This window comes from Tursiops truncatus, chromosome 4, assembly GCF_011762595.2.
Source record: "Tursiops truncatus isolate mTurTru1 chromosome 4, mTurTru1.mat.Y, whole genome shotgun sequence".
NCBI lineage: Eukaryota > Metazoa > Chordata > Mammalia > Artiodactyla > Delphinidae > Tursiops > Tursiops truncatus.
In genome coordinates, this window is record NC_047037.1 from 71,395,388 (window position 1) to 71,421,403 (window position 26,016).

At 33.8% G+C, this 26,016-nt stretch overlaps 1 protein-coding gene across 14 annotated transcripts in view; it reads left to right on the forward strand.

The window, feature by feature from the left end:
- The window catches only part of DLG1 (discs large MAGUK scaffold protein 1), a 285,352-nt gene that overhangs the window by 138,345 nt on the left and 120,991 nt on the right, over positions 1-26,016 (forward strand). For all 14 annotated transcript variants that reach the window (XM_073804060.1, XM_073804059.1, XM_073804062.1 and 11 more), the window contains 3 exons: positions 9,991-10,044; positions 22,735-22,785; positions 25,311-25,435. In XM_073804060.1, the coding sequence (XP_073660161.1) occupies positions 9,991-10,044; positions 22,735-22,785; positions 25,311-25,435 (230 nt within the window). The remainder of the gene's footprint in view (positions 1-9,990; positions 10,045-22,734; positions 22,786-25,310; positions 25,436-26,016) is intronic.

Consider the following 26,016-nt stretch of genomic DNA (forward strand, 5'->3'; position numbering starts at 1 on the left):
CTACCATTCTACTTTCTGTGTCTATGGTTTTGACTCAAGTACCTCATGGAAGTGAAATCATAACAGTATTTGTCTTTTTGTGGCTAGCTGATTTCACTTAGTATAATGTCCTTAAGGTTAACTGTGTTGTAGCATATGTAGCATCAGAATTTCCCTTCTTTTGAAAGCTAAATAATATCCCATTTTATGTATATATGAGACTTTGCTTATCCATTCATCTGTCAATGAACAACTTGAGTTGCTTCCACATTTTAGCTCTTGTGAATAATGCTGCTGTGAACATAGGTGTACAGACACCTCTTCAAGACCCTGCTTTCAATTCTTTTGAGTGTATACCTGAAAGTGGAATAACTAGATCACTTTGTAACTTAATTTTTAATTTTTAGGGGAACCATCATACTATTTTCCACAGTGTTATATCATTGTATATTCCCACCAGTGGAACACGATGGTTCCAATTTCTCCACATCCTCACCAACACTCCTTATATTCTCTTTTCATGATAGTAGCCAGCCTGATGGGTATGAGGTGGTATCTCATTGTAGTTTTGATTTGCAGCTCCCAAATGATTAGTGATGTTGAACATCTTTTCATATGTTTATTGGCCATTTGCATATCTTCTATGGAGAAATGTCTATTGAAGTCCTTTACCCATTTTTGAATTGCATTGCAGTTTTTTTAATTGAGAGTTTTAGGAGTTCTTTATATATTCTGGATATTAGTTCCTTATCAGATATATGATTTGCAAATATTTTCTCCCATTTTGTGGATTTCCTTTTTAATTTGTGGATGGTGTCATTTAATGCACAGAACTTTTAATTTTTAGGAAGTCCAAATTGTCTACATTTTCTTCTGTTGCCTGTGCATTTGGTGTTATATCCATTGAATCACTACCAAATGTAGTGTCCTGAAGCTTTTACCCTGTGTTTTCTTATAGTTTTATAGTTTTTTAGGTCTTTGATTTAGGTCATGGGTCCATTTTAAATTAATTTTTGTATATGATGTTAGGTAAGGGTCCAAATTCAGTCTTTTGCATTTGGATATCCAGTTTTCCCAGCACCATTTGTTAAAAAGACTATCTTGTCCCCATTGAATGGTCTTAGCACCCTTGTTGAAAACAATTTGACTATATATGTGAGGGTTTATTTCTGCAGTCTGTTCAATTCCATCGGTGTATGTCTGTCTTTATGCCAGTACCAAACTTTTGAGTACTATAGCTTTGTAGTAAGTTTTGAAATGAGAAAGTATGAGTCCTCCAGCTTTGTCCTTTTCAGAATTATTTTGTCTATTCAGATCCCTTGAGATTCCATATGAATTTTAGGTTGGATTTTTCTATTTCTGCAGAAAACATTGGAATTTTGATTGGGATTGGATGAAATCTGTAAATTGCTTTGGGTAATATTGACATCTTAACAGTATTAAGAGGTCATGAACAGGGAATATGTTTCCATTTATTTCTGTTGTCTTTAATTTCTTTCAGCAACGTTATAGTTTTCATTGCACAAATCTTTCACCTCATTGGCTAAGTTCATTCCAAATTATTTTATTCTTTTTGATGCTGTTATAAATGGAATTGTTTTTGTAATTTTCTTTCCAGATTGTGTATAGGAATGCAACTGATTTTTGTGTGTAGACCATATCCCGCTACTTTGCTAAGTTTATTAGTTCGAACAGGTTTTTGTGTGGTTTCTTTAGGGTTTTCTACATGTATGATCATATTATCTGAAGACATAATTTTCCTTCTTTCTCATTTGAATGTCATTTATTTTTCTTATTTGTCTAATTGACTGATTTTTAATACTGTGTTGGATAGAAGTGGTGAAAGTGGGCCAGCTTGACTTGTTCCTGATCTTAGAGGGAAAGCTTTCAGTCTTTCACCATGAAAGTATGATGTGTGCTGTAGGTTTTTCATATACGACCTTTATTATGCTGTGGTGGTTTCCTTATATTCTTAGTTTGTTAAACTTTTATATCATGAAGGAATGTTGCATACTGTCAGATACTTCCTGCATTGATTGAGATGATCGTGTTGTTTTTTTCCTTCATTCTGTTGATGTGGTGTATTACATTGATCAGTTTTCATATGTTGAATCATCCTTGCATTCCAGGAAAAAATCCCACTTGGTCATGGTATATAATCTTCTTAATATGTTGCTGAATTCAGTTTTTGTTGAGAATTTTGGATCAATATTCATAAGGGATATTTGTCTGCAGTTTTCTTATAGTGTCCTTGCCTTTGACCTTAGTATCAGGGTAATGCTGGCTCATAGGATGAGTTAGGGAATGTACCTTCCTCTTCAATTTTTGGGCAGTTTGAGAAAAATTGATGTTAGTTCTTCAGATGTTTGGTAGAATTCACCAGGAAAGCAATCAGATTTCAAGGGCTTTTATTTGTCAGGAGATTTTTGATTACTGATTCAATCTCCTTATTAATTATAAAGTCTATTTAAATTTTCTCTTCATGATTCAGCCTTGGTAGGAGTTTGTCCATTTTGTGTAGGTTATCCAATTTGTTGGCTTACATTTGCTCATAACACTCTTATAGTCCTTTTTATTTCTGTAGAATTAGTAATAATGTTCCCACTTTCATTTCTGATTTTAGTAATTTAGTCTTCTCTCTTTTTTCCTTAGTCCATCTAACTAAAAGTTTGTCAGTTTGTTGATCTTTTCAAAAAAACAACTGTTGGTCTTTTTTCTCTATTATTTTTCTGTTCTCTATTGTACTTATCTCTGCTCTAATTTTTATTATTTCCTTCCTTGTACTAACTTTGGGTTTAGTTTGTTCTTTTTCTAGTTCCTTGATTTGTAAAGTTCGGTTTGTTGACTTGAGGTCTTTCTTGTTTTTTAAGATAAACGTGTAGTTGTAAACTTCCCCCTTATCACTGCTTTTGCTGTCTCATAAGCTTTGGTATGTTGTATTTGCATTTTCATTCATCTCTTTAAGTCTTTTCCAGTTTGCTTTTCTACTTCTTTGATTCAGTGGTTAAGAGTATGTTGTTTAATTTCCACAGCTTGGTGAATTTTCTAGTTTGCTTCTATTATTGCTTACTATCTTCATCCATTTTGGCCATAAAAGATACTTTGTATGATGACTTTCTAAATCTACTGAGACTTAATTTGTGGCCTAATATATGGTATATTCTGGAAAATGACCCAAGTGCACTTGAGAAGAATGTATCCTGTTGTTGGACAGAATGTTCTAAATATGTCTGTTAGGTCAGGATGCTTTATTGTGTCGTTTAAGTCGTCTTTTTCCATACTTATCTTTTGTCTGGTTATTTTACACATTATTTTGAGTGGGCATTGAAATCTCCAACTATTATTGTAGAACTGTCTACTCTCTTTAATTCTGTCATTTTTTTGTTTCATAGATTCTGATGGTCTGTCATTAGGTACATAAATGTTAGTAATTGTTACATCTTCTTGCTGTTTTGAACCTTATATTAATATATAATGTCCTTTGTCTCTTGTAACTTTTTAAAATTTAAATTCTATTTTGTCTAATGTTAGTATAGTCACTCCTACTATCTTTTGGTTACTATTTGCATGGAATATCTTTTTCCACCTTTTCACTTTCAATCTGTTTGTGTCTTTGGATCTCAACCGAGTCTCTTGTAGACAACATAGAGTTGGGTTATGTGTTTTTATCCATTCTGCTGGTTTTGTTTTTGTTAATTGGAGAGTTTAATCAATTTACATTTAAAGTAATTACTGATAAGGAGAGACTTCTGTCATTTTGCTATTTGTTTTCTGTATTCATTATAGGTTTTTTGTACCTTATTTCCTGCATTAGTGTCTTATTTTTTGTTTGGTTGATTTTTTGGTAGTGAAATGTTTAAATTCCTTTCCCATTTCCTTTTGTGTGTATTCTTTAGCTATTTCCTCTGTGGTTACCATGGGGATTACATTTAACATCCCAAAGTTATAACACTCTAATTTGAATTTAAACCAGCTTAACTTCAATAATATAAAAAAACTCTGCTCCTTTTAACAGTTCCATCCTCACCTGTTTCAGTTGTTGATATCACAGAATTACAACTTTATACATTGTATGTACAAAAACAACAATTTTTAAATGCATTCATCTTTTAAATTATGTAGAAAACAAATGTAGAATCTCAAAGCAAAGCTACTATGATACTAGCTTCTGGACTAGTAATTGATTTTAGTTATTTACTAATGTTGACTTCACTTCTGTACTAATAAGTAGCTTTTAGACTAATTTTTTAAATATAATTTAAAAAGTATTAGTCTCTTAAATCATGTAGGTAACAAAAAGTGATGTTACAAAATGCTATTAAAATAATAAGAGTTTTTTTGTATTTATCCTTACCAAGGTCTTTATTTCTCCAAACACCTCAAGTTGCTGTCCTGTGTCCTTTCATTTCAACCTGCAGGATTCCCTTTAGCATTTCTTTCAGGGCCAGTCTATTGGTAATGATCTCCTTCAGCTTTTGTTTATCTGAGAATGTCTTAATTTCTCCCTCATATTTGAAGGATAGTTTTGCCAGATACAAGGTTCTTGGTTGGCAGTGTTTTTCTGTTAGCACTTTGAATATACCAACCCACTGCTTCCTGACCTCCAGAATTCTGATGAAAAATCTATTAATATTATTGAGAATTCCTTGTATATTGAGTCACTTTTTTATGCTGCTTTCAAAATTCTCCCTGTCATTGTCTTTTCAGGAGTTTGATTATAATGTGTCTGAGTGTGAATCTCTTTGAGTTAATCCTACCTTGAGTTTGTTGAGCTTCTTGGATGTTTATATTCGTGTCTTTCATCAAATTTGGGAATATTTTAGCCATTATTTCTTCAGATATTTTCTCTGCCCCTTGATCTCTCTCTTCTTTTTCTTGGACTCCCACAATGTGTGTGTTGGTCCACTTAATGATGGCCCACAAGTCTCTTAGACTCTGGTCACTTTTCTTCAGTCTCTCTGTTTTCAGACTTAATAATTTACGTTGTCCTATCTTCAAGTTTTCTGATTCTTCTGCGTGTTCCAGTCTGCTCTAGTGAATTTTTCATTTCAGTTATTGTACTTTTCAGCTTCAGAATTTCCTTTTGGTTTCTCTTTAGGTTTTCTATCTCTTATCTCCATTTTGTTCATACATCATTTTCTTGACTTTGTCTACCGTGTCTTTTAGTTCTTTGGATATCTTTAAGGTGGTTCTTTTAAATCCTTTGTCTAATAGGTATGCCGCCAGCTCTTTTTCAGAGGCAGTTTCTTTTTTCTTCTCTCTCTCTCCTTTGAATGGACCATATGTTCCTGTTTCTTTGCATGCCTTGTGATTTTTTTGTTGTTGAAAATTGGACGTTTGAATCTTATGATTTCTCTGGAAACCTGATTCTCCCCTTTCCTAGGGTTTGCTGGGTGTTTTGTTTTTTTGATTTCTGTGGGCTATCTCTGTGCTAAAAATCAGCCTATGGTATAACTTTCAGATCTTCGCAGATTTTTTCTATGCCTGTACCTTCCCCAGGTATACGCAGTGATTTTCTAATTTCCCTCATATATGTGGTTGCTTTTGAATATTCTAATCTTCAATGTCTGGCTTTTCCCCTTTTCAGAAGGGGAAAAAGAGGAAAATGAAATGGTGGGAGGAGACACTTGCCCTTTAAATCTCTTGGGAGTCACTTCAGCCAGAGAGGGAGAGATTTATATCAATTGGAGGAGGTTCAGCAACAATGGCCACTGCCTCTTTGCACCTTCATGATCAGAAACAGCAGTAAGAGCACAGATTCCCTATGTTTGGAGAACAGGGTGTTTTTTGCTGCCCACCCCCATCCCCACTCCACCCCGGTTTGTGCCAGCTGCTCTAGGAACACTTAAGAGGGGTGGGAGTTGGGTAGCTGCTACTGTGCTAAGAACTGAAATTTACTGGATTAACCACAGTTTGCCATCTAATACTTCCCCTGGGAGTTGTAAGCCTTCAATAGACTAGAATTCCAAAATAGTTACATCACACTGGCAGTTGCGTTTTTGCCAGTGCAGTTGTTATCTAGGTGGAGAGACAAAATTGTGGGACTTCTTGTGTTGCCATCTTCCCAGAATTCACCCTATTTGTTTTTACAATCACTTTAACTTACAGTGATCACTGAAGTGACAGCACTTAACTTTTAATGCAGTGTGTCTCAAATTAGAATCCAAGATGTATTCTCTGGGGTTTGGGAGTTCTGTGTTTGAAAAACATTTGTTTATAATTTAGTAGGGGAGAAAGAGACACTAAGCCAATAATACAATGAAACTTTGATACATGCTAAGAAGGAGAAATATAGTATACAGCATAAAAGCATTTTCTAAACTCCTAATTTTGGCCTGTTTTTAAATAACTGGATCTTAGAATTATTTTAACACAGAATTTTTAAGCTGTAATATTATGCTCTGAAATTGTGTAAGGATGCTGCAGTGTGTTAACAGCAGTAGACCCTATGAGGCCCTTTAATAATGAAATAAAATAGTAAAAGTTGGATGAGCAAAATTACGGTTCTTAAGTCTTGTTATTAATTCATGGGTCATATTCTTTAGGGGTTTGTTAAGTTTCTCTTTCTGGTATATCCCTGCCCCCTTACTAATCACCCCCCATTTCTAAGTGAATATAGGACTTCATTATTGTCTAAGTTGAAACATACACAATGGTATATATTATTAGTAAATAATAATGGATTAGCAATAGGTTTCTGTGGTTTACAACACATTTTTTTTTATATTACTTCACTAGGTCCTCACACAGTCCTCTTGAGTAAAGGTATATCGCTTTACAGGTGTAAAAAAATAAGTTTCAATAATACTTGTGATTTATCTGTATATTCAAAGTCGTTGAATGGTAGAGTGAGGGTAGAGAGAGATCTAGAACCATATCTTTTGATAAGTGTCACTTAAAGGTGAGGTGCAGGGAAGGGTTTTTTCCCCTTCATTTGAAATAACTTTCACATAGATTATTTGAATAATCTAACTTTCACATAGATTATGCTGTTGTTTGATTTCCTCCCTAAGCAAAGCTGATAATTCCCTGTTACCTATTCTGCTATCCCCTGTCCTAGATACAGATCCTGAGGTCTTAAACTATCCAGATTTGCTACTGTTTTTTATTTTAGTGCTCTCTACTTTAGCTATCTGAAAGTAGCAAATTCCATGGCCAAATTTTTCTCTATCTCTTGCTTCAGAAGTACCTGTTCTGGCTTTGGCGCTAGGTTATTATGTCTTTCTGAGTTGTATATCGTACCCTCCAAGCCCATTGTGCTACCTCATTCCCACCACTTCCAAATTTGAGAGGAATGGAGTACTACTTTGTCAGATACCATTTCTGTATTCTGTAATATAAGAATTTAGAAAATCTCAAGTTAGTAAGGGTAAATTTTAAGGTAATGTTTTAATTCTCTACCTGCTAACACAGTCTTAAATATTTTTATCATTATTTTAGGCGGCTAAAACTTGAGGCCGTCAAATCATGCCTCTTGAGCGTCATTTACGTAGGCTCTTATTTTAGACTATATTTTGTGATATGTCTTTTGCAAATTGCTAGGTTGTCTTGTCTTGACATTAGTTTTGAATGAAATTCTTGCTTAATCCTCATTGTGAACATTCCCAGGTTTTGTTCAGTTTCAAGTCCTTTATTCCCACACTTTCCCTTCAGGTGTGATCATTCACTCATATTAATTCTAAGATACATCTACAAATAAACATTATGCATATATTAATTATCTAATCATATTCATTAAGTCAAAATTACAAATTATTTTTACTAGTCTGTATTATTCTTTATTCAGAACTGAACTTTAAAATTGAAATTAATTTTATGATGGGAATGCTAATATCTTAATAGCAACTCTAACCTATAATATTTTACAACTATATTAGTTATTAACCTCTTACAAACTGAGTACTTGACTCAATATAATTGTTTTGCTGTATATTATGAAAAACTTCAAAAATGCTCAGACATAAAGGGAGTAGTACAGTGAACTCCCATGTATACTCATCACCCAACTACAACAGTCCTCAGTTCATGTACTCTTATATGATCCATAGCCCCTCCTTCTCCTGATCTCTCATTGTCATTATTTTATTTTGAAGTAAATTTAACGCTTCATATAGTTTGGTTTGTATGTATTTCAATATCAGTTAGACTTTTTATATGACTAGAATGAAAAGATAAATTATCTACAGTGATGATGAGTTGGTGATCATGAACAGCTAGTGTTGTGATAATTTTTGTATAAGTTAGATTTTGGTAATAAACAACTTTTTCCACTATATTTTTGGTAATAAATGAGCAGAGAGAACCAAATGGTTTTCTTGCCATAATTTTTGAAGAATGTAACTTCTTTTATAACTTTAAATAGCCTTGTTCTTTCTTGTCCTCCTCTGTAATTTCGTAAGCAAAAAAAGGTGAAGTACCATTAATTTTTTAATGAATTAAAATATCAATTTGAGAAGTCTCAGTAGTCATTGGGAAATGAATAATTTCAAATGTTCATAAAATCTCAAATGTCTGTTAATTGACTTGCTTTGCTTAAATATCATTCTCACAAATAGTATTTTTACCTATTAGGTTTGCTTTTCACTGAATCATTCGAAAACAGACTATTATAGTCAAAGGTAGGACTACACATAAAGTAGTTAGTATCATGTTTATATTTAATAAAGTATTCCCTACTCATTTTGTTTGTTTGTTTTTTTCAGGGTACTTTTTATTGTTTCAGGTGTACAGCGAAGTGATTCAGTTATATACATTTTTTCAGATTATTTTCCATTATAGGTTATTACAAGATATTGAATATAGTTCCCTGTGCTGTACAGTAAATCCTTGTCCCTACTCATTTTTAACTTGCTGCTTTATGTAGCTGAGACGCATACTGTACAATTGTTTAAGCATGCAGTGGTGTTGTCTTTAAGCATTTTATCGTATGATCATCCAGATCTAGTACTTCGCTGAAAATAATGTAAAACATTTGAACTCTGAATATTCATTCACCTTTTAGAAAAGCCCATACACTTGGAAGAAAACGGTTATTTTGTGTATTACGTTTCTTTCATACAACCTTTTTGTGTAATTCTTTAATTAGAGTAGAAGAACTGTTAATATTTAAACACATCTCTTAAAATTTATTTAAAGGATAGTCATCTTTTTGATTCTCTGAAGATGTCATTTGACTTGGTAATTTTATACTCTTAAATATGCAGAAGAAAGATAATTTTAAGAGGAATCACATCAGTTTTCTAGTATATTCTGGTCTGTTTTTCATTTGGTATTAATTGCATTTTATTCTTTAAATTTTATTGCACCTACATAATAAACACTTTTCAACTTAAGCAGAAAGCCAAGCTTTTTTCATTCCAAACTTAATTAGACCTATGTTATTATTCTACTTGGCTTTTTTGTTTTTGTTTTTTTGTGGGTTTTTTGACCACTAGTTATTCTGTGAGTGGTCTAGAATAACACATGGAAAGCAGTAATTGCAGTTGATAACAATTGAGGGCTTTTACGTTGAGTGTATTTCCAGTATTCTAAAAGTTTGCGATTGATTTCTTTGTATGGCTTTTTTTTTTTTAATTCCAGTATTTAAACACAGTTCAGTGTGGGACCGAATTTTTTTTCTGGGTGATAAAATGATTGGAATCTTCATGGGATCCTTGAGACTAGAAAAGCAAATGATTTCTAACCAATTTGGGAAGAGTTGTTTGTTACGCTAGAGAATATTTGTGGATTTTTTGAGAAGGCTGGTGATTCTTTGCAAATCTTAAGAAAATTGTGTCTGTTTTAGCAGAAATAAGAACTTATTTCTCAAAAGCAAATATAACAACTGCCTATACCTAAATCTTTCCATTGGTGCTAGAAACTGGATACATAGTTTAACGTATGAAAAGTTCATATAAAATTATACTTAAAGAAATAGGAAATCTTTTATATGCTTCTAACATTTGTGAACATTATTATGTAATGTGTCAATTTTCCTGTTAAGCCTAATACATTTACAATTCTTTCTCTAAGGCAAATCCTCCTCCAGTACTGGTCAACACAGATAGCTTGGAAACATCAACTTATGTAAGTTCCATTCATTGCCATATTTAAATAATTCTGTTTTCCCTTTTGTAGGTTTTGATATACAAAACTCACAGCATTATTTTCTCTAATACATTGTACTTACAGTGTTCTGTTACTAAGCTGTAATTGTTAAAGTAAATGAAGCAGTACCATCCTTTTTTGGTTGTTCTTTTTCTATACTCTTGCAAAGCAGAAATGTTGAAATGAGAAATTTTATTTTTAAATTAAAATGAATAACTTTCGCTATCTGACCAATGGTCATTTACACAATGCCATATATTCAAAGAGTCATTTTTGAAGTCTAATTGAGTGACTAGATTTTTAGTGACCGGGTTTATAGGTATTCACATATTAAAATAATTAGTTATAACTTTATAACTTTAAATTGATTAGTGCTTCTCTCTAAACTTCTTTTGTTAAAAAGCCTTTTTTCTCCTAAAGATAAATAGCCAGAACAGCAGAATCTAACATTTTTCACCCCAACTAAAATATCTTCAGAGATGTTTAAGTAGAAGTTGTGCTCGCACATTTTAAAAACAGCAAATGGTGCATAATTTAATAGATTGTAAAAATCTTTTTCTCCCATTTTTTAACTATAGTTGATTTCAGTCTATACTTTAAAACATTATATTTGGCTTTATCTTCTGTTTATATGGGTATATCAAATTTGGGGGAATTTTTGAAAACTTCAAATAATAATACAAACCAAAAATACTCTTTTCAGTCAATGTCACCTTTCACATGGATAAAGAATACTTAAGCAGAATTTTGTTTGTACTTTTGTCAATATTTTCTTCTTCACATTTCTTTCTCCCTCACTTGTTCTTTTTGTTGACTTATGTTTTGCTTAAGGACAGAATCAGTGATTAATTATTTTTATTTTAAAACCCTTTCAACTGAAAGGTTAATATGTAAGAACTAACAGAGAAAATGATATCAACAAAGAAAATAAATACACATGCATTTTAGGGGAAATGTCAACAAATTAAAAGCAGGATTAGCATACAAGCAGCAAACTTAGAGTAAAAGTTGTATTAATTTTAAGTTTGTATGACATATTATTCAAAAAATACTTTTCCTGCTAAAGCAGGGTATGTTGGGAGTCTTGAAAACCATTCACTACCCACGGTGAGAAATTTGCTAGAAGGATTCACAAGACTCAGCATGTTGTACTTATGGCTAAGATTTATTACAGCTATGTGATAAGTCAGGATCTACAGTCAGATTATAAGGCTGTGTGCCTAGAAGAGTCCATGTTTAGATTTCCTTCTACTTTCTTCCTCCCCAGAGGGGTCCACAGAGCACTCTTTTCACCTAGCAGTGAAAATGTAGCAACACGTATGCAGTTTTTCTGCCCAGGGAAGCCCATTATGGACACAGCACAAAGTTATTTATTGGTGATGATCACATAGGCACCCTTTGTCCAGCGCATACCAAATTTCCAAGCTCCCAGAAGGAAAACAGGCGTTCAGCATAAAATGCATTGTCTTTGCAAAGTCTAGCCACAGTAAGCAACCCTTTCATTTAGGGAATGGTGGGAACACACCCAAAATCAATTTCTCAAATACCTGCTAAGAGCCTTCTAGTGATAACACCCTTGGGCGTGCTTTATTAAACCTTTTCTGTACATAAGGATATGAGATAAATTCCAATTCTTTAAGCAAGATTTTTCAGAGTGTGGTACTTTATCATACTTGAAGAACACTGTGTAAAATGTTTAATAACTATTCTTTGTAGGTTTTTAATTTAATCCTGAAATTTAAAATATATTCCAGAATGGTTTTTAAACTTATTTGTTATTCCTTTGTTAAGTCCTGATCGTTTAATACCAACTATGTATTGATGAATAAAAATAAGAAGACTTGCAACTATTGCTTTATAACACTTTTTTTTCCTGATTGTTGTCACCATGCTTTCTAAAATTAAGTAATTTATATATATATATATAATATATATATCCTTCTGTAAACATTCTGTGCATGTACAAGCATATATGTGTTGTTTTCAAACTTTTACCATATAAAAATCAATGCCCCACTGATAATTTTTGTATAGATATTTTTGTGTTTATATGCAATTATATAATCAGAGTATATTTATATATTGATAGATTGCTCAAAGGGTGTGTCAATTTTTAGATTTGATCATTATTGCCAAATTGTACTTCACAGAGTTATATCAATTTATACTTCAACAAAAATTACTACTGTTTTTACCCCATACCGTCACTAGCATGGTGTGTTAATAAACTTTTTGATCTTTTGTTAGCATAATGTTTAAAATGTATTAACTCATTGTTTCAACTTGAATTTATGTTATATCTCACCTTTTTCAACTTTTTCACCTTAAAAAATTTTACGTTGAGACACGTAACACAAAATCTACCTTTTTAAGGTATACGATTCAGTGGTTTTAGTCTATTCACAATGTTGTGCCGTCACCACCACTTTCAAATTCCAGAACATTTTCATCACCTTGTAAGGAAACCCTGTACCTGTTAGCAATCACTCCCCATTCTGCCCTTACCTCAGCCCCTGGCAACCACTGATCTATTTTCTGTCACTATGGCTTTGTCTTTTCTGGACTGTTCATATACATAGAATCATACAATATGTGGCCTTTTGTATCTGGCTGCTTTCACTTAGCATAATGTTTTCAAGGTTCATCTGTGTTGTAGCATGTGTCAGAATGTCATTCCTTTTTATGGCTGAATTATTTTTCATTTTATATACACACACACACACACACACCACGTTTTGTTTATTCATCCTTCTCTTGATGGACTCTTGGGTTGTTTCCACCTTTTGCCTGTTGTGAATAATGCTGTGGTAAACATTGGCACACAAGTATCTGGGGATTATTGTCATTTTATCAACATTATGTCTCTCAGTCCATGAACACAGACTGTCTTTCCATTCACTTACATCTTTCATTTTGTTACCAATGTTTTATAATTTTCAGTGTACATGTCTTCCACTTCTTTTGTTAAATTTATTCCTGTGTATTTTTATTCTTTTAATGCTATTATAAATGAAATTGTTTTCTTAATTTCATTTATGGATTTTTCATTGCTAACATGGGAATATAATGGATTTGGGGGTATTGATCTTCTACCTGCAATGTTACTGAACTCATTTATGGTTTTTTCATGTAGATTCCTTTGGACTTTCTATATAAGATCATGTCATCTACAGAGATAGTTTTACTTCTTCCTTTCCAATGAAGATGCCTTTTATTTATTTTTCTTGCCTAATTGCCATGGCTAGAACCTCCCTTAAAATGTTTTATAGAAGTGGCAGAGCAAACATTCTTGTTTTGTTCCTGATCCTTGGGAGAAAGCTTTCAGTCTTTTACCATTAAGTATGATGTATTATACTCAGTTTTAAGTATTAATTGATATTAATACTTAAAAGGAGGAGAGAAAAAAGAGAATATGTACGTGTGGTTTGGAGGGATGGAGTTAGACTTAATGATTCATCTAGAGCTGCATCTTCCAAAATAGTAAGCCACTGGCCATGTGTTGGTATTTAATTTATATTGATCAAAATTCAATAATATTTAAAATATAGTTTCTCTGTCTCAGTAGTCACATTTCAAGCACTTAGTAACCATGTGTGGGTAAGTAACTCCTGTATTGGAAAAGGCAGATTATTTTACACTTCCATCATCACAGAAACTTCTTTTGGACAGTGTTGATATAGCAAAGTTAAAAACTCAAAATAACAAAGTAAAATTTTAAATAAAAGTAATTTGGGGGGATTTCCCTGCAGATAATAAAACACTGTTTAATTAAAGCAGCATAGTTCTTGTCCCAAACCATATTAGATCAGTGGCGTACAACTCATCTTTGCTATATGTTATATAATCTGATTTTTTTTCCTGGTCAGGTTTATTATACAGTAGTTGTTCTTAGTTATGACTTTATGGGACTTTTTCCCCATTAATATTAAGATTTTTTTTAATATTTAGAAATTTACCAATTCTTAAGTGTCTTTGGAATTTCTTCCTTTTACCCAAATTATTGCCATAACTTCTTTATCAATTTACTTTTCTCCAGTTTCTCTCCATTTCTGTTACATACTGCCACAATTCTTTTTCTGGAAAATCTATTAAACCTACTTGATGCTCCAGAACTTTCAAGAATATTTCTCATTCATCAGGGAAGCAGTCAAGACCTTTCACAATCAGGCTCCAATCCACTTCTAGTTTCTTCTCCAGCTTTCCCCCCCACCCCTGATACACAATCCCATTTTGTTAATAGGACTAAATTCAAAACCTAGGAAGTACTAAAATGACAGTTCTCAAGAAGTATTCTAAATCTATTCTTTTCTATTTTTAAGGGGGAAAAATATTTTGTCAGTAAAATACTACGTTGTCTAAAGATTGACCTCTCTTCTCTCATTTTATACACAGCTTACCTCTCACGTTATCCTGTTAATTGAGAGTGATAAACCCATTAGCCAAGCATTTCTTTCCTGTTGGAAGCCACATTTTGTAAAGCTATTATAAAAAGAAAACCAAGCAAATCAACCATTTTGTAGTTTTGCTGGAAACCATATAGCTTTTGAAAATATTACACCAACATTATATTTTTGTACATTTACTGTTAATAAAGTGGTACTTGTAGAGTAATTGTGCTTTTGATAATGTGTTCTTGGCATTTAGAAGCCCAGTTTGAATGTGTTTAATGATGTTATTGAATTGTCTCTATACATGAAATTATCAGACAGTTTCAAGTTATTAAGCATATAGGAATAAAGTCATCTGGGGTTCATATGGCCTTCTCACTTTTCACCTTTGTTAAATTACTCTGTGCTACCAGGAATCCTCACCAGATATCAATACATCATGACATGGCATTAAGTGAAATGTCAAGGATGTTTACTAAGTACCTACCTTTTTTTTTTTTTTTTTTAATACAGCAGGTTCTTATTAGTCATCAGTTTGTATACACATCAGTGTATACATGTCAATTCCAATCTCCCAATTCATCACAACACCACCCCCAGCCCCCCGCAGCTTTCCCTCCTTGGTGTCCACTCGTTTGTTCTCTACATCTGTGTCTCAGTTTCTGCTCTGAAAACTGGTTCATCTGTACCATTTTTCGAGGCTCCACATATGTGCGTTAATATACGATATTTATTTTTCTCTTTCTGACTTACTTCACTCTGTATGACAGTCTATAGATCCATCCACGTCTCAACAAATGACCCAATTTCATTCCTTTTTATGGCTGAGTAATGTTCCATTGTATATATGTGCCACATCTTCCTTATCCATTCGTCTGTTGATGGGCATTTAGGTTGCTTCCATGACCTGGCTGTTGTAAAGAGTGCTGCAGTGAACATTGGGCTGCGTGTGTCTTTTTAAATTGTGGTTTTCTCTGGGTATATGCCCAGTAGTGGGATTGCTGGATCATATGATAATTCTATTTTTAGTTTTTTAAGGAACTTCCATACTGTTCTCCATGGTGGCTGTATCAGCTTACATTCCCACCAAGAGTGCAAGAGGGTTCCCTTTTCTCCACACCTTTTCCAGCATTTGTTGCTTGTAGATTTTCTGATGAAGCGCTCTAACTGGTGTGAGCTGATACCTCATTGTAGTTTCGATTTGCATTTCTCTAATAATTAGTGATGTTGAGCAGCTTTTCATGTGCTTCTTGGCCATCTGTATGTCTTCTTTGGAGAAATGTCTATTTAGGTCTTCTGCCCATTTTTGGATTGGGTTGTTTGTTTTTTAATATCGAGCTGCATGAGCTGTTTATATATTTTGGAGATTAATCCTTTCTCCATTGATTCATTTGCAAATATTTTTTCCCATTCTGAGGGTTGTCTTTTCATCTTGTTTATGGTTTCCTTTGCCGTGCAAAACTTTTAAGTTTCATTAGGTCCCATTTCTTTATTTTTGTTTTTATTTCTATTACTCTAGGAGGTGGATCAAAAAATTCTTGCTGTGATTTATGTCAGAGAGTGTTCTTCCTATGTTTTCCTCTAAGACTTTTATAGTGTCTGGTCTTACCTTTAGGTCTCTTATCCATTTTGAGTTTATTTTTGTGAATGGTGTTACAGAGTGTTCTAATTTCATTCTTTTACATGTAGCTGTCCAGTTTTCCCAGCACCACTTATTGAAGAGACTGTCTTTTCTCCATTGTATATCCTTGCCCTGTCATAGATTAGTTGACCATAGGTGCGTGGGTTTACCTCTGGACTTTCTATCATGTTCCATTGATCTGTGTTTCTGTTTTTGTGCCAGTACCATATTGTCTTGATTACTGTAGCTTTGTAGTATAGTCTGAAGTCAGGGAGTCTGATTCCTGCAGCTACGTTTTTTTCCCTCAAGATTCCTTTGGCTATTCAGGGTCTTTTGTGTCTCCATACACATTTTAAGATTTTTTTGTTCTAGTTCCATTAAAATTGCCATTGGTAATTTGATAGGGATTGCATTGAATCTGTAGATTGCTTTGGGTAGTGTAGTCATTTTCACAGTATTGATTCTTCCAATCCAAGAACCTGCTATATCTCTCCATCTGTTGGTGTCATCTTTAATTTCTTTCATCAGTGTCTTATAGTTTTCTGCATACAGGTCTTTTGTCTCCCTACGAAGGTTTATTCCTAGGTATTTTATTCTTTTTGTTGCAATGGTAAATGGGAGTGTTTCCTTAATTTCTCTTTTGGGTATTTCATCATTAGTGTATAGGAATGCAAGAGATTTCGGTGCATTAATTTTGTATCCTGCAACTTCACCAAAGTCATTGATTAGCTCTAGTAGTTTTCTGGTGGCATCTTTAGGATTCTCTATGTATAGTATCATGTCATCTGCAAACAGTGACAGTTTTACTTCTTTTCCAATTTGTATTCCTTTTATTTCTTTTTCTTCTCTGATTGCTGTGGCTAGGACTTCCAAAACTATGTTGAGTAATAGCGGTGAGAGTGGACATCCTTGTGTTGTTCCTGATCTTAGAGGAAATGCTTTCAGTTTTTCACCATTGAGAATGATGTTTGCTGTGGGTTTGTCATATATGGTCTTTATTATGTTCAGGTATGTTCCCTCTATGCCCACTTTCTGGAGAGTTTTCATCATAAATGGGTGTTGAATTTTGTCAAAAGCTTTCTCTGCATCTATTGAGATGATCATATGGTTTTTCTTCTTCAATTTGTTAATATGGTGTATCAGATCGATTGATTTACGTATACTGAGGAATCCTTGCATCCCTGGGATAAATCCCACCTGATCATGGTCTATGATCCTCTTAATGTGTCATTGGATTCTGTTTGCTAGTATTTTGTTGAGGATTTTTGCATCTATATTCATGAGTGATATTGGTCTGTAATTTTCCTTTTTTGTAATATCTTTGTCTGGTTTGGTATCAGGGTGATGGTGGCCTCACAGAATGAGTTTGGGAGTGTTCCTTCCTCCATTTTTTTGGAAGAGTTTGAGAAGGATGGGTGTTAGCTCTTCTGTAAATGTTTGATAGAATTCACCTGTGAAGCCATCCGGTCCTGGACTTTTGTTTGTTGGAAGGTTTTTAATCACAGTTTCAATTTCAGTGCTTGTGATTGGTCTGTTCATATTTTCTGTTTCTTCCTGGTTCAGTCTTGGAAGGTTATACCTTTCTAAGAATTTGTCCATTTCTTCCAGGTTGTCCATTTTGTTGGCATAGAGTTGCTTGTAGTAGTCTCTTAGGATGCTTTGTATTTCTGTGGTGTCTGTGGTAACTTCTTTTTCAATTCTAATTTTATTGATATGAGTCCTCTCCCTCTTTTTCTTGATGAGTCTGGCTAATGGTTTATCAATTTAGTTTATCTTCTCAAAGAACCAGCTTTTAGTTTTATTGATCTTTGCTATTGTCTTCTTTGTTTCTATTTCATTTACTTCTGCTCTGATCTTTATGATTTCTTTCCTTCTGCTAACTTTGGGTTTTGTTTGTTCTTTCTCTAGTTCCTTTAGGTGTAAGGTTAGATTATTTATTTGAGATTTTTCTTGTTTCTTGAGGTAGGCTTGTATAGCTATAAACTTCCCTCTTAGAACTGCTTTTGCTGTATCCCATAGGTTTTGGATCGTCATGTTTTCATTGTCATTGTCTCTAGGTATTTTTTGATTTCCTCTTTGATTTCTTCAGTGATCTCTTGGTTATTTAGTAATGTAGTTTTTAGCCTCCATGTGTTTTTGTTTTTTTACATTTTTTTCCCCTGTAATTCATTTCTAATCTCATAGCGTTGTCATCAGAAAAGATGCTTGATATGATTTCAATTTTCTTAAATTTACTGAGGCTTGATTTGTGACCCAAGAGGTGATCTATCCTGGAGAATGTTCCGTGCGCACTTGAGAAGAAAGTGTAATCTGCTGTTTTTGGATGCAGTGTCCTATAAATATCAATTAAATCTATCTGATTTATTGTGTCATTTAAAGCTTCTCTTTCCTTATTTATTTTGATTTTGGATGATCTGTCCATTGGTGTAAGTGAGGTGTTAAAGTCCCCCACTATTATTGTGTACTGTTGATTTCCTCTTTTACAGCTGTTAGCAGTTGCCTTATGTATTGAGGTGCTCCTATGTTGGATGCATATATATTTATAATTGTTATATCTTCTTCTTGGATTGATCACTTGATCGTTATGTAGTGTCCTTCCTTGTCTCTTGTAACACTCTTTATTTTAAAGTCTATTTTATCTGATTTGAGTATTGCTACTCCAGCTTTCTTTTGATTTCCATTTGCATGGAATATCTTTTTCCATGCCCTCACTTTCAGTCTGTATGTGTTCCTAGGTCTGAAGTGGGTCTTTTGTACACAGCATATATATGGGTCTTGTTTTTGTATCCATTCAGCAAGCCTGTGTCTTTTGGTTGGAGCAATTTATCCATTCACATTTAAGGTAGTTATCAATATGCATGTTCCTGTGACCATTTTCTTAATTGTTTTGGGTTTGTTTTTGTAGGTCCTTTTCTTCTCTTGTGTTAGACTTAGAGAAGTTCCTTTAGCATTTGTTGTAGAGGTGGTTTGGTGGTGCTGAATTCTCTTAGCTTTTGCTTGTATGTTAAGCTTTTGATTTCTCCATTGAATCTGAATGAGGTTCTTGCCAGGTAGAGTAATCTTGGTTGTAGGTTCTTCCCTTTCATCACTTTAAGTATATCATGCCACTCCCTTCTGGCTTGTAGAGTTTCTGCTGAGAAATCAGCTGTTAACCTTATGGGAGTTCTCTTGTATGTTATTTGTCATTTTTCCCTTGCTGCTTTCAATAATTTTTCTTTGTCTTTAATTTTTGTCAGTTTGATTACTGTGTGTCTTGGCGTGTTTCTCCTTGGGTTTATCCTGTGTGGGACTCGCTGTGCTTCCTGGACTTGGGTGGCTATTTCCTTTCCCATGTTAGGGAAGTTTTCGACTATAATCTCTTCAAATATTTTCTCGGTTCCTTTCTCTCTCTCTTCTCCTTCTGGGACCCCTGTAATGCGAATGTTGTTGCGTTTAATGTTGTCCCAGAGGTCTCTTAGGCTATCTTCATTTCTTTTTATCCTTTTTTCTTTGTTCTGCCGCAGTGAATTCCACCATTCTGTCTTCCAGTTCACTTATCCATTCTTCTGCCTCACTTATTCTGCTACTGATTCCTTCTAGTGTAGTTTTCGTTTCAGTTACTGTATTGTTCATCTCTGTTTGTTCTTTAATTCTTCTAGGTCTTTGTTAAACATTTCTTGCATCTTCTCGATCTTTGCCTCCATTGTTTTTCCGAGGTCCTGGATCATCTTCACTGTCATTATTATGAATTCTTTTTCTGGAAGGTTGCATATCTCCACTTCATTTAGTTGTTTTTCTGGGGTTTTATCTTGTTCCTTCATCTGGTACATAGCCCTCTGCCTTTTCATCCTGTCTGTCTTTCTGTGAATATGGTTTCTGTTCCACAGGCTGCAGGATCATAGTTCTTCTTGCTTCTGCTGTCTGTCCTCTGGTGGATGAGGCTATCTGAGAAGCTTGTGCAGGTTTCCTGATGGGAGGGACTGGTGGTGGGTCGAGCTTGGAGTACCTACCTTTTGAGAAGGCTTAATGGTGAAAATCTCAAATACCTTAAATCAGAAGTCCATAAGCTCACAGCACAAAAATTTATACTATATTACATATTAACACCAAAAGGACTGTATAAGTATACTGACTTGGAAATGTTTTGTAGAATAAAATTTCAGGCTATTTAGGAAATGAACAAATGGACAAAAATAGAGCCCAATGTAGCAGTTTGGGGATTTGGCCAAAGCCATATGCCAAGGAAAATTTATTAACTTTAATGGGTGTTTCTAAAAATAGAAAAAGTAATAAGCATAAATGAATTGCGCATTCAACTCAAGAAGCTTTAAAAAGGGCCTAAGGAAAGAGTAAAGAATTGATAAAAAATAAAAGCAGAATGTAATAGCATAGAATGTAATAAATCAGTGATGTTAAAAGTACTTCTTTGATAAAGACTGATAGACCTTTAGCAAGTCTGAGCATGAAAAAATATAGATGATACAAATAACCTTTAGAATAAGAAGAGTGGTATAGCTGCAGATACAGATTTTATTTTTACTCATAAAAAAGAACTTCCAGGGCTTCCCTGGTGCTGCAGTGGTTGAGGGTCCACCTGCTGATGCGGGGGATGCGGATTCGTGCTCCGGTCCAGGAGGATCCCACATGCCGCGGAGCGGCTGGGCCCGTGGGCCATGGCCACTGGGCCTGCGTGTCCGGAGCCTGTGCTCCGCAACGGGAGAGGCCACAACAGTGAGAGGCCCACGTATGCAAAAAAAAAAAAAAAAAAAAAAAAAAAACTTCCAGTCAAGTTGGCAGGATATGCATATGTATAACCCTCCTCCTGCACTCCATAGGCATATAAATCATAGATTTATATATATATACATATATATTGTGTGTATGTATATATGTATGTGTATATGTGTGTGTATACACACATATGTATAACATAATTTCAAAAACAAGAAGAAAATATCTTCAGTTGAAAAAGAAGATGAAACAAAGTAGCATTTGGGTTTGTATCCATTAGAACCATAAGAATTAAGAACCCAAAAAAGTAGTAGAGATGAGTTTCAAAAATCCTCAGGAAAAAAACCCCTAGCTCCTGCATTGGACCTGAATTAGGGGTTGCTTCTTATAGTATGGTGAAGAAAACAGACTACCTTACATGGATTTCATTATTCTGTTGTTTCATTATTTTATTGCTGTATAACAAACCACCCTGAAACTTTGTGGCTTTAAAAATAATTCATTATTTCTCATGATTTTCTGGGTTAACTGGATAGTTCTGTTTTACACGGTCTTGGCTGGGGCACTGGAGAAGACTGGAAGATCCAAAATAGCCTCATTGACCATGGCTGGCAGTTAGTGCTAGTTGCCGGTTAGAGGTGCAGCTGGGGCTTTTGGCCAGGGGTCTTGATGCGCCTTCATTTCAATCTCTTCATAGGATCTTTGAGCTTCCTCACATTATAGCTTCTGGATTCTAAGAATGTGCATTCTAAGACAAAGGCAAACACTACAAGGCATCACATGACCTAGATTCAAAAACCACAAAGCATTTGTGCCACATTCTTTTTAACAGAGGTCATCTAGAGCCTGCCTAGATCCAAGGGAAGGGGAAGTAGATAACATCTCTTGGTGGTAGGATGGTTCAATCATATTGCAGAAGAGCACTTGGGATGGAAGGATGGGATGCACCTAGAGATGAAGTTTATCACAATCCCTGTTTGACTTATTAGTTTGGGTATTTTGCCCAGCTTCGTGTCACCAGAAATGTTAAAGCAATGATTTGAATCCCAGTTAATGTGATTCCAAGCACTATTCAGCCTTCACCAGTGGCCTTTGCTATGGGAATTACTTCTTCCAGGAGGAGACATGGAATAAATTAGAAGGAATGAGAGAAAGTGCTTGGTCTGTATGGTGTAAGCAAGATTGTGAATGGTGAATCAAAGTTGGACATGAAATATGTAACTGAAATTTGACAGAGGAAGCAATAAAGTAACAGATGTGGAGGGAGGAAATTGCAGGATATGTAAAGGAAGGAGCAAGTCATTCAAGTGTGATGGTATATAAGGCTCATGAACAGGTGAGAAACATGTTAGAATGAAGTTGAGTGATAGATTGGGGTCAGTTCATACAGAGCCTTGTATGAGAGTTTTTGAGAATTTTGGAGCAAGTATGTTATACATGGGCTCCATAAAGATCCATCTGTGTAACTAAAACACATTAGAATGATTTGAGCAATGGAGAACAGTAATCTAAGAGATTGGGTAGATTACACTTGCAGTAGTCCAGATGAGTTAACAAAGCAAGGTACCTTTTGAAGCAAGGTAATAGCAATGAAAATGAAGGGGTGATGGTTTTAGGAAGAAATGAAATATTTAAGTCAGTAAGAATTGGCAGCTGATTAGATGTGTGGATCAAGGCAGAGAAGAGAGTCAAGAGTTCAGTAAGTATTAAAAGCTGAATGTACGCTTTCTGTATGTGAAAGTCACAATATCATGAGTGTCAACTCATTAATACATTTGTATTCTTCCATTCTTTGAAAATCTTCCCTAAAACTATTAAAATCAAGCTATATTATTTGATTACTATCACATTTAACAGGTTTTTATTAAGAAATCATGCAAAAATTATGTCTTGCCATTTTAAATTTCACACCCTAAATTTCTGTGCTACTTCTTTTTTTTCCCCCATTAGGTTAATGGCACTGATGCAGATTATGAATATGAAGAAATCACACTTGAAAGGGTAAAAACTATTAATTATCTTAAGTTTTTATGCATAAACCTGTTGCTTTAAATAACTCTTTAAATATACTGCTCTTTCATATAGGATCCAAGGAAGATCACATTTCAGAACCATATAATATTAGTTTCTTTAATGAGTCCACGTATAAAATTAGCCGTGGCATTTCAGAACCTGTTGCTTTTCTTTAATAACCTTTTTTTTTAAATAAACTTTTTATTTAACATAGTTTTAGATTTACAGAAAAGTAGTACAGAGAGTTTCCATTTACCCTGGACTCAGTTTCACCTATTATTAACATCTTTTCATTACTAGAATACATTTTTTTCAACTAATGAACCAATAGTGATATATTATTATTAACTAAAGTCTACTTTATTTGGATTTCCTTACTTTTTATGTTTTTCTCTTCCAGGATCACAACTGGAATACCACATTACATTTAGTTATGATGTCTCCTTGTGCTCCTCTAGACTGACAGTTTCTCAGATTTTTCTCAGTTTTTAATTTTATTATTTATCTTTCATATAGTAAAATATTTATTTTAAATAAGTATTTAATATCCTAGTAATATGGTCATTGTATCAGTTTTGTTTCCCAGCAAGATAAAAACCATAGATTTAATGGAAAAGACCTTATTGAAAACTTCTTATGCAATCCCCCAGTCAGAAAATAATTTAAGGATACAATTCAGATGTGTAAACTTTCTTGATGTATTTTCCCCTTAAGAATATCTGCATTTAATTGATACTGTATTTTAGCAGAGCCACCTTGTCTGACCAGCATTTCTGAGAAATGAAGTGCTCTGCATAAGTGAATTTTCTAAGTAACTGAATGTCTGTATATTTAAAATCCTAGGTAATTAGATTTGTTTATGTTTGAAGCCAGAATAAACTGAATAAAAATAGACTTCAGAGGGATAATAGATTTTTATTGCCTGTTTACCTGAATTTGGACCCACCTGTTCAAGTGACATGGATGACTGAGTCTTACAAGTAAATAGAGTATTAATGTATTGTACACATTTTAATGTGGCATTTTGTTGGTTTTTTCCCAACTTTATTGAGATTTCTTGACATATAGTCCTAACTCTTTATCTTATTCATCTTTTCATCTTTTCCCAGTACCTTTTAAATTCCTCTATTTAGTCAGAACTGTACATTGTATTTTTCATTGATTAAAGAGCTTATGTACCAGGAATTGGGGAGATGTTGTTAAAGTATAAAAACTTGCAACTAGAAGATGAATAAGTTCCAGAGATCTAATGCACAGGTAGTGAATATAATCAACAATACTGTATTATAATCTTCAGAATTGCTAAGAGACTAGATCTTAAATGTTCTCACCACAAAAAATAAATGGCAGTTATGTGACCTCATACAGGTGTTAGCTAAATAAAGCTAAGGTGGTAATCATATTGTACTATATAAATGTATCAAATCAATATGTTGTATACCTTAAACTTACACAAAGTTATTTGTAATTATATCTCAATTCTTTAAAAAACAAGTAAAAACGAGAACTCGAATACCTGAGTAACGTGGTAGCCCCATACAACCTATTGATACTATTATTGATACTCTAGTAACTCTTGAAGAGTTTAGACTGAAAAAATTTTTTTATTAAAATAGAATTTTAGGACATGTCATAGTCTAGTGAAATTCTAAGCTATTTAATACAAACAGTTTAGTAATAGATCCAGATATACCCACTTATTTGAGCTGCCTGAAAACCAAAGTTAGAACATTCTTGCAAAAATAAACGTTTAATACCTTTGCTTAGATCAGTTTTGCTTTTTGTAGCAGAACCCTTTCTTCAAAGAAAATATTATTCAGAAATCTAGTACATAAATAAAATAAGCAAGAAGTGTAATGCTACTTTGGCAAAATTGACTGCTGTCAAGAAAGTACACCAATGTTAAGTTCTCCAGTTGGACTTCAGTATTAAAAACTGCCTTTTGCTGGTCAGGTGTCTTGGTTAAACACATCAAGGATGATGGCTGTGTTACTTAGCTCATACAATTTGGTCATTTTAAAATAAGCTGATGGCAAAGTTAGCAGAAGAAAAGCACCACCCAGTACCTCTTTTTTAAAAATTCAGGATGAAATAATATATTGGTATTACCTACTCGGAAATAACAGCAACAGAAGGATCACTTCATTGTTTTTCTCTTGGGAGCAATTTGCCTTACCAAACATGAGCAAGATGCAGTCTAAAAGAAAGAGACCTAATAGTGACACCTCTCCAAGGACAAACTGCACATAATTTTGAAGAAGGAATCGTAGACCAGAGTCCAGAAGTACTCAGTACATCATCAGCCTCACATATTCAGCAGTAATACCTCTGAATTTATAGAGAAAAAAGAGCTTTCCTTATATTTCTTAATTTAAAATCATCATATTTCCTATACGTATGCCTTTATGTGTGTGTTCCTTATGTTAGTACAGTTTCTAGGTCCTATAATGACGGGAACCTATCAATAAAGATAATTATTATTCAGTGTCAATTTTTTTCCCCTCTATCCCCAGGGAAATTCAGGGCTTGGTTTCAGCATTGCAGGAGGTACAGACAACCCACACATTGGAGATGACTCAAGTATTTTCATTACCAAAATAATTGCAGGGGGAGCAGCTGCCCAAGATGGAAGATTGCGGTATGTTTTGCACTTTATGTTGTGATACCAAATCCTCTTTGTATCTTTTTCTTGAGGCAACTGTACAATGAATAAATACAAATGAACACTATCATAATAACTAACATAAGGTAGATGCTCAGATATCAAATGAATGAATGAGATAATTGTGCTTTAAGCATTTTCCCTCTTTTCAATTAGGAATTCAGTTTTATCTTAGAAGTTAAGCATTTTGAATAATAAATTTGACTGTTTAAATATTTCTGAGCAAATTTATAGAAATCATAGATTTCCCATTGTATGTTCAAATACATTCACAAAATGTGTTATTTTCTGAGTGGGAAACGTGTATACGCTTATTTAAGGTACAGGGAATCATATATATCTGAGTTGGTATCCCAGACCACAAAGAGTAGTAAAGATTATGCAGACTTTAAATAAATTAATCTATTTTCTAAATTGAATAAATGTAAGTAATATTGGTCTTTTGTTTAAATGTAAGGTTCCATTTCAGAAAATATCTTTAGCATACTTTGTTGTTTCTTTAGACCATAGATTGTGGCACTTTTCTTGTTGCCTTATTTGTTGCTTTTTATACATGG